The sequence below is a fragment of the Nicotiana tabacum genome, chromosome 6, assembly GCF_000715075.1.
Source record: "Nicotiana tabacum cultivar K326 chromosome 6, ASM71507v2, whole genome shotgun sequence".
Lineage (NCBI taxonomy): Eukaryota > Viridiplantae > Streptophyta > Magnoliopsida > Solanales > Solanaceae > Nicotiana > Nicotiana tabacum.
The window spans coordinates 208,818,247-208,828,466 of record NC_134085.1 but is presented as its reverse complement, the minus strand read 5'-3'; the positions used below and the strand labels follow the sequence as shown (position 1 = coordinate 208,828,466).

At 33.9% G+C, this 10,220-nt stretch overlaps 1 protein-coding gene across 1 annotated transcript; it reads left to right on the top strand.

Moving 5' to 3' along the window:
* Positions 1-4,974: 4,974 nt before the first annotated feature.
* Positions 4,975-8,406, top strand: LOC107807983 (protein FAR1-RELATED SEQUENCE 6-like). Its single transcript, XM_075256601.1, has 2 exons — positions 4,975-5,087; positions 6,204-8,406. The coding sequence occupies exons 1-2, from the start codon at positions 5,010-5,012 to the stop codon at positions 8,289-8,291; spliced, it is 2,166 nt and encodes a 721-aa protein (XP_075112702.1). The 5' UTR covers positions 4,975-5,009; the 3' UTR covers positions 8,292-8,406.
* The last annotated feature ends 1,814 nt before the right edge of the window (positions 8,407-10,220 follow it).

The following is a 10,220-nucleotide window of genomic DNA, read 5'->3' as shown; positions in this document are numbered from 1 at the left end:
GCTCTTGAGCGTAATACAATATTCGCCAACACTTTCAACTTTAATCTATATCAATACTAGTCAAAGAGATTCCATATTAGCAATAATTCTCATGTTTTGGTTACTTAGGCATTTTATCAAACACTTGGTGAGAATAAAGCTTCATAATTCTTATTAATGGTGTCTCTACACCCAATAACCCATTCTCTGCTCTTAGATAAATTCTAAAGTTTCAAATGGTTATAATCAACATCATTCTTTATCTCCCATAAGGTAAAAAACACCCTTAACCAATAATCAACAATCAACACTCCAAACCTATAACCGTTCATGTTTTTCTATCAAACTCATCAACTCATATCTCATGAACTAGAGTCAATAATCATTAATCCGATGCTAGAACTAATTAGAGGGTGAAGACATTATCTTTTTGAAGTTCAATCCCCTTGAATTCGAGTTCTAGAGTTCTTTCTCTCAATAATGATGTCCCAATCGAATATCTAATGATATGGAGGGTTTGACCATATTAATAAGATGTTGGAAAATTAAAATTAACTTAGAATTACCGTTAGAACTTACCTTGGGTGGTGGAGGGACCCTTAAGGAGTTAGGTTTTTGAGAGTTCCCCTTTCTAGAGCAAGTTTTTATGTTTTGGGGTTGTGAGGGACGAAGTAGGGCTTTAAAATAATTTCCCAAGTGCTCCCCCGCGCACTTGTAGGCCTGACCGCGCATCTGATCGCGTAAAATGGCAGTAACACTGCCACAGGTGCACGGCCGCGGTCGGGGCGCGCTCAGGGCGCGCATATCGCACATTATTCTGTAAAACGTGCATAATTTTTTTCACAGATATCATTTTTGGCTCCACAATATATCGTTGGAAAGCTATTTCAAAGGCCTACAACTTTCATGTTTTGAGTTTTCCCAAATACCTTACACGTTTTTCACTAAACCTCCTGCAAGGCTGACCTTTTGTAAACTTTGTAGATTTTATCGAATCTTATGCACCTCATTCTCTATCTTGATTCTAAAACAACTATTTTAACCCTTACTCATCCCTCTAGGACTTCATATGTCTATAATATCATATTAATATCCATTTAACACATCCGCACCTAGTCCGAATGTACGGGGTGTTACAGTATAACACTTCTAAGCATAATTTCAAATAATGATTCGGTAATCTCCTTTTTTTTTTCTCGTCCTCTTATTCCTAAAAAGTAGGATTTCAAATTTTGCTTAATCAAAACTACAAAAGTAATTAAATTTGCTCCAATAACAAAAGCATGCAAAAAAAAAAGAAGTGATAATTAAATTTGTTCCAATAACAAAAGCATGCAAAAAAAAAGTGACAATAGTGACAGTTGATGCCTAATATCAATGATGATTTAATATCTCATTTTGTTGAAGTAGTAAATCAATAATCGCAATCAAATTACGATCTAATGCTTTTATATTGCTAACGGAAAAGAAACAGTTGTGTATATTTTACTTCTCTGACATCATTGGTTGCGTCATTTCAGGTATTAGCAAAGCACTCAAAGTTGATCATATTTACGAAAGTGTACTAAACAATTAAAATAAAAAATGAACTAATCCATGGGCAAAAGATACTTACTCATAATGGATATTACACAATATTTAGAAGGATTCAACATTCCAAGTAAGGGGAATAGCGTTATTTTCTTGAATACTAGATGGCAAATGAAGTAATATAAGTATTTACAGAGGGGTAAAATAGACCTTAAGAAATAGTGGCACAAGGGGTAAGGTTGAAATTAAATTGAAATAACTATGATTTTAGCGTTAAGTTATGAAGACTGTCCAACCATTTCAACTTGGTAGCTAATTTAATTCAAGATAAAAAGTGTGAGTTAATAATTAGCTAGCATAAAGTTATAACTAATCTGTAAGTGGACAAACTTGGAAATAACTTTTATCTTGTTTGAAATTTTTTTCTTCCTTCTACTTTTTCCATCAATCTTGTACTAATTCTTGTTGAGTGCTCTCAAAAAACTATTGAGAGAAAAAAAGTTGTGAGAAAATATTATTTACCAAATCACATAACAAAGCTAGAGGCTTGATTTGGACAACATTAATGCGGTTAAGAGGGGTTTTAGTTCGTGGGAGAGCAACATGCAAGAAAGTAGATTCAATTGAATTTTCTTTATCAAAAAATTATGTCAGTATAAATAGAGTAAAAATTTAACACATGCAAAAATTTGAATTTCCTTAATATAAGAGAAATGCAAGTTCAAATCTCATATGTGATAGTTCTGGATTTCGTTTTTGAATTCTCTTGTCAAAATTCTTGAATTCACCATTAATTTCAATTTTTTTATGTAGTGAAACATATAAAGCCAATAGAATTTCCCTAACGCAGCGTTGCGATTTTGGAATTTATTTCACATATTTATCCCTCTATATGTTGCTAGCATGCTGCTACCAATTTTTACCACTTTTCTCAGTAGATGTTCAAGTCGAAAATTGAACTCAAATATTTATTTAAGAACGGTTACTTAAATGTATACTGACTTGTCATTAAACTTAATTAAGAGGGGGGGAAAGGATTAGTGAACTCATGGAAGACTCCAAACTCCAGACCTTTCTTTTTTTGGCATGTTGAATTCTTAAATTTGTTCAGAATTGTACTTGAACATGCATTTCTTTTGGGAATTTTTACATTCTTATGTCATATAAGAAACTATATTACCCTCAATATTTAAGGTTTGATATAATTACATTTAGTATACCTAATTATCAATTCTATACCATAAGGTTTTTTAACTGTACACTAATTGTACCTTATATCACTCCTACATTTATGGTACCGTATATTCCTCCAAACCCCCCCACCCACCCACCACCACCACCACCCCCAGAAACCAGAAAAACAGTTGAAACCTTCTACCATTAGCGTTCAAAATCAAGGTTTTTTCTTCTACAACCAGTCAAAATTGAAGTCAAATCTTCAAAGTTTCATACACAACAATAACTTTTGATTGTTATGATTTCGGGTTTCTTCATTAATATAGGAGGAAAGGAAAAGAGAGCAGCAATTCCACCATTGACAGCCATTAAAAAGCTTTGAAGCTTTGAATTCAAATTTGGGTTTTCAAAAATCATTATTTGTTTGGATTGGGTGTTGTTGTAAATAATTGGGAATATGGTTTGGAGTTTATATCTCAATTTTGAGGGGTTTTGATGAAGATTAGACTTGGTTTTGACTGAATTTCAGATTGAAATTCGAAGAAGAAGAAGAAGAAGACGTATATTGCAGAAATTGTAGAAAAAATGTAGATAAATTGAAGAAAAATTGTAGATTGTTGTTTATTTATTTTTCTTGAAGAAAAATTGCAGAAATATTTTTTTGGATTCCATATTTAGCATAACAGTTTCGTAAGGAGTAACAAGAGCATATAAGAGAATCACATAATTGTCGTATAATCAGGATTTTCGACATAATTGCGTTTTTTTGCAGAAGATTTGTAGAAGTTTTAGTCGTTTTTGATTTATAAAAACAGAAAACTAAGCATCTACAATTATAACACAAATAATCTACAATTTATCTACAAAATATCTACAAACTGGGTACATTGAATTTTAATATCACAATTCCCATTCAATTGTAGCATAATTGGGATTTTTGACATAATTGCATTTTTTCAGAAGATTTGTAGAAGTTTTAGTCATTTTTTATTTGTGAAAACAGAAAATAAAGCATCTATAATCAGAATACAAATAATCTACAATTTATCTACAAAATATCTACAAATTGGGTACATATTTGGACTCGAAATGCTTCCCCTAAAATGTATGTTTCATATTTTTGATACATATTTTTGTCCAAAACAGTACTAAATCATCCACTTAAATATAATTTTTATACAATGTTGTTCAACTTTCATACAATAGGTAAATGAATAAAAGAAAATTTAATAAATAACTGTCTACAATTTTTCTACAATTTCTGCAATATACGTCTTCTTCTTCTTCTTCTTCTTCGAGTTTCAATCTGAAATTCAGTCAAAACCAAGTCTAATCTTCACCAAAACCCCTCAAAATTGAGATATAAACTCCAAACAATATTTCCAATTATTTTCAACAACACCCAATCCAAACAAATAATGATTTTTGAAAACTCAAATTTGAATTCAAAGCTTCAAAACTTTTTAATGGTTGTCAATGGTGAAATTGCTGCTCTCTTTTCCTTTGCTTTGTATTTTCGCCATAATTGCTTTTGTTGCAGAAGAATTGTAGAAGATTTTGTTGATTTTGATTTGTGAAATCAGAGAAAATGTTGAAACAAAGTTTAGTGCAAAAATCAGAGTACGGAAATTTTGAGTGATTACTGTGCGTGATTTGCGTTGGAAGATCTAGAAAACATTTAATTCCCCTTTTTTAGCGCGCCTAAATAAGGAATCCTACAGCTATAATGATTCATTATTTAATGCATTGTATATATTATGTAGAAATACTATTAGCATGAAGGGTAATATGCAAGCTATGAACATATTTGGTAATATAGTTTCATATATGGTATAAGAACGAAAATTTCCCTCTCTTTTGTCAAGATTTGCGGATCAAAAACTTTTGGGCCCGTCTTGGGGGCCATATGAACTAGGCTCTTAGAGGGTGAAATTTAAAAATAGCCAAATTTATGAGTGGTAATTGACTTTTCATGTAATGTTAAATTTGAACGAAAACACTGTTCAAAATCCGTAAAATATTCCAACATAATATATTGAACTTCCAGCATAATATACTGGAGTTCCAGTATAATATATTGGTCCAACATAATATGTTGAAAGTTCATACACGGATGCACCAATCTCCAGTATATTATGCTGAAACTTTTCGTGTTGCAGCAAAATAATAGCTATTTTTCAATGACTTTGCAAACGCTAGCCATTTTTAATTACCAATTCAAAAACTGGCTAGCCCGCGCTATTTTTACCTCTTAGCCTATATCCAGTTCAAGCCCAAACACAATCTAACGAGCCTAATTCAATCGTTTTTGGCCCGCAAGTGAAATGACGCCAGAGTCGTTTCATGATCCGACGGTCAGCTGCGAGGCCACTCCTCCCCATCCTTTCCGGCGAAATTCAGTTGTAAGTTCCCCCCCCCCCCCCCCTTCTCTCTCTCTCTATGTTCTTCCACTTGTCCAGTGTGCTACTGCTACTCCGCTTCCACTGGATAATGATAGCATCAATTTTGACTTTTTATTATAGTTCTTCGGACATAAAATTAATTCTTCTATGTTATAATAAATTTAATTTATTTACTTTTTCTGATTATCACGGACACTGGTTTCAACCTCTAAAAAGTTCAAACCCAAGCATTTTAGATAGTTTTGTTTAAAAGACCTCGTATATTCAGATTATGTGCCATTTGTGTTTTAGTTAGTAAATTGGGAAGCTTGATAATTAATCTCTCTAACAGCTAATAATTATAGTGCAACAATTTATTTATTTTGGGAATTTGAATTTTTACCCTATCAATGAGCCCTTTAAGTTAGTAGATTATTAGAAAATTTGATAGTTAATATTTATAACAATATATAAATATAGAGCTCACTGAAGGTTCTTCTTAGTGTTTATACGTCGTTAAAATGTTGAAGATTTTCCAAAGGTTCTTTGTAGTGTGTGGCCCGAAGCAGTTGTTCATTGGTTTTCCACTGCATGAAGGTTCAAGCTAAAAGAACATGATTGTGAGAGGATGTTGACCTACATTTGGTGGGGTTGACAAAGTAGTACAAACTCACAGAGTCTTTGACAGTTGCTAAATTGATTATTTTCAATATTTCGCGGTTGGAAGCACTGCAATCTGCTCGTCGAATGAGAGTTTAGTTGAGATTTCTTTTGTTGTATAATGTTTTCCGGAGGATGGCCAAGTAGTATCATACGGAAAAACTTATTATGCATTGTTTAATGTGGCTTGACGTTCTGCAGTCACTTTGCTCTTCTATTAGTTCATCCTATGTTAAGTGATAATGGTTTGCTTTTATTATGAGACGACGCCCTTTGCCATCTTAAATTTAAGCCTAAGGTACAAAATCAAGTCCCATGTAGTGTTACTTGACAAAAAGGTTGAGATTGCTTGTGATATAACCAAGTTGTTTATTATTACAAGCAGATAATCTGATCGGCCTTTGCATGATTTTGTTCTAATGAGTAGAAGTTTAATTTTCTAATATATTTCATCTATTTGATACATCCCAATTTCAGATGGAAGAAGCTTCTCTTGATAGTGAGCTAGATCTTACTGGGCAAGGCAGTGGGAGATTGCAAGAAATAGAGTCAGATGGGTTAGATGACCAGAACAGTGAGCAAATTGAGTCGGATGAATTATTTTCTCAAAATGGTGGGCAAATAGAGTCAGATGGGTTAGATGATCAAAATGGTTTTACTGATGGGCAGAAGCAATTTGTTGCCCCAGCGGTAGGAATGGAGTTTGAATCGTATGATGATGCTTACAACTATTATAATTGTTATGCCAGGGAGGTTGGATTTCGTGTTAGAGTAAAAAATTCTTGGTTCAAAAGAAATAGCAGGGAGAAGTATGGTGCAGTACTATGCTGCAGCAGCCAGGGCTTTAAGAGGATTAAAGATGTAAACCGGCTGCGCAAGGAAACTAGAACTGGTTGTCCTGCAATGATGAGGATGAGAATGGTGGACTCCAAAAGATGGAGAGTACTTGAAGTTACTCTTGAACACAATCATTTGTTAGGTGCAAAAGCATACCAGTCTATCAAGAAGACAGGTGCTGGAAACAAGAAAAAGTTGGATTCAAACTGTGATGCTGAAGTCCGAACAATCAAGTTATATCGGGCACTTGTGATTGATGCAGGTGCGAATAGGAATGCCAATTTTAGTGCAAGGAGGTGCAAAACTTCATCTGATTGTCACGAGAAGCTGAATTTAAGAAAAGGAGACACGCAAGCCATGTATAATTATTTCTGTCGAATGCAATTGACAAACCCAAACTTCTTTTACTTGATGGATCTGAATGATGAAGGGCAGTTGAGTAATGTGTTCTGGGTTGACGCCAGGTCAAGGGCGGCATATGCTTACTTTATTGATGTGATCTATTTTGATAATTCATATTTGTCCAACAAATATGAGATTCCTCTTGTGGCATTTGTGGGCACAAATCACCATGGTCAATCAGTGTTGCTGGGCTGTGGCCTGCTTGCGGGCGAGACACAAGCCTCTTATGTTTGGGTGTTCAAAGCTTGGCTCACCTGCTCACTTGGACGTTTCCCTCAAACAATTATTACAGAAAGATGCAAGATTTTGGAGAGTGCAATCAGTGAGGTGTTTCCCAGGTCTTCTCATCGTGTTGCTTTATCACACATCATGAGGAAAGTTCCAGAAAAGTTGGGAGGGTTGCGTAACTATGATGCTATTAGAAAGGCATTAATTAAAACAATATATGAGGCTCTGAAGCCATTTGATTTCGAAGCATCATGGAGATTTATGATCCAAAGATTTGGAGTTGGTGATCATCAGTGGCTTCTTTCACTCTATGATGACCGAGCTAAATGGGCTCCAGTTTATTTGAAAGACACTTTTTTTGCTGGAATGGCCACTGCCAGGTCTAATGAGACATTGACTGCTTTTTTCGATAAATATTTGCACAAGCAAACTCCTCTAAAAGAGTTTCTTGACAAATACGAATTAGCTTTGCAGAAAAAGTACAAGGAAGAAGCGGTTGCAGATACAGAGTCGAGAAACTCGAACACTGAACTCAAAACAAGATGTTCCTTTGAGTTGCAGCTTTCAAAAGTGTACACTAGAGAGATCTTCAAAAGATTTCAGTTAGAGGTAGAGGAGATGTATTCCTGTTTCAGCACAACACAGTTACATGTTGACGGGCAGATGGTAATATTTTTGGTGAAGGAGCGTGTTTTGGGAGAGGGAAATAGGAGAGAGATACGGGATTATGAAGTTCTGTACAACAGAGGAGCAGCCGAAGTTCGTTGTATTTGCAGCTGCTTCAACTTCTATGGATATCTGTGCAGGCACGCTTTGTGTGTACTGAACTTCAATGGTGTGGAAGAGATCCCTTCAAAGTACATTTTATCACGATGGAAAAGGGATTACAAGCGATTACGTGCATCAGATCTTGAATCCAGTTCTACTGAGTCTACTGAACACGTTCAATGGTTTAGCCAGTTGTATAGAAGTGCATTACAAGTTGTGGAAGAAGGGGTAATTTCCCTAGATCATTATAAAGTAGCTCTAAATGCATTTGAAGAGTCTCTGACCAGAGTTCACCACATTGAAGAAAAACTAAATAAAAATTCTTTGTAATTAACGTATCTACTTTCTGTCCTTGTAATGATGTAATCGAGGGGTGTCTGAATATCTTCTTGTGTATAATGATTATAGAACTGGGTTGATATTAATACATATAGTTTTTGCTTCATTTACATCTCTCCCGCTTTCTTTAATTTACTATTAATAGCCCTGCTTTTCTAAGCTTTCCAGGTGAAAAATGAAAATCTGAGTAACAAAATTCACTCTCTTTGGAACTCAGAAATTGAGAGAACTTAATTATTTTTGTAACTTACTTGAGCAAACGTAAAACGGCATTTATAGCATGATATTTGTTCTTCTATAGGCATCAGCTCATGTATTGTATTTTCTTATCCGACCAGTTCTATTTTCTCCCAGAGTTTGAAAAGAAAAGGAATAATCTTCTTTTTGTGTTTGTCTAGTTTCCTTTTTGCTATGTTTAGGCTATTGACTACCTATAATGCACTTTGAAAATGAAAAATACTAATAAAAGCTCCTCAAGCATTGTATACGGGTATATTACACATTATACTAGTGCCTCTTATTTCAAACAAAAAGTGTCATAGGGTGTGGTTGGTACGAAAGGAAAACATTTTTCGGAAAATATTTTTCCATGTTTGCTTGCGTAGACCCTGTATTTATATTAAGAAATCCTCTAAATATTTGTGAATACCTAATTGTGAACCCAGTTATTATTTCATATTAATTTGAGATTACAGTAGGAACCCATAACCTTCAAATTCTGGATCCGCCTCTGGTTGGTTGGCCTAAATGTTTTGGAAAATATTTTCCTCATGAATTCATTTTCATCCAATCGGAGAAAAATATTTTCCCTATCAAGAGAAGGGAAAATATTTTATCAAAACTCATTCTCAACCTTCCTCACCGTATTCCCATCCCCGCCAACCCACCCCCACCCACCCAATCCCAACTCCCGCTCTACCCCCACCTACCCACCCACCCTCACCCTAAATAAAAATATTATTAATAGTACTTTCTTTTCATGTTATGGATAGATTTTTTTTTTTCATTTCAACAAATGAGTTTTTTATCATGATATAAGAAAATATTTTTTTGTTTAAAAAAAAATACTTTCTTTCCATGTAAAAAAGGTATTTTTTTTCCATTTTAATAAAAAAAGTATTTTCTTTCATGATGTAGAAAAGTATTTCTTTTATTTCAATAAAATGAGTACTTTAATTTCATGTTGTAGAAATAGTAGTTTCTTTTTCAACCAAAAAAGAGTATTTTCTTTTTAGTTATGGAGCACAAATTTTAATGTTTTTTTTTTCCGTAAAAAAGTAAAGCAACACATTAGTTCCTTTGGGTTTTATGAATTTTTAGAGACTTGGGGGAGTGGGTGAGAAGAGTAGCATAAAAAATATTTTCTACTCTCTAACCAAACGCTAGAAAATATTTTACACTCACCAACCAAACAAGGAAAAATAAGTGATAAAATCACTCATTTTTCATGAATTTTTTTTCCATGGAAAACATTTTCCTTCATGCCAAACACACCCAATTATAAAACAGAATGGTCATCTTTATACTTAATTATAATTCTCAACCCTCCTCACCGTATTCCCATCCCCGCCAACCCACCCCCACCCACCCAATCCCAACTCCCGCTCTACCCCCACCTACCCACCCACCCTCACCCTAAATAAAAATATTATTAATAGTACTTTCTTTTCATGTTATGGATAGATTTTTTTTTTCATTTCAACAAATGAGTTTTTTTTCATGATATAAGAAAATATTTTTTTGTTTAAAAAAAATACTTTCTTTCCATGTGTAAGCACGTGATTTTTGCCCTATATGAGAATTACTCCCAAAAAATTCAAAATAAAATGATTTTTCTTTGTTGTGCAATTTTGTGATATTTTGAATAATTATTTGTATTTGTCTGTGCGTGTTTATTTGCTAAATTAATAAAAAATACAA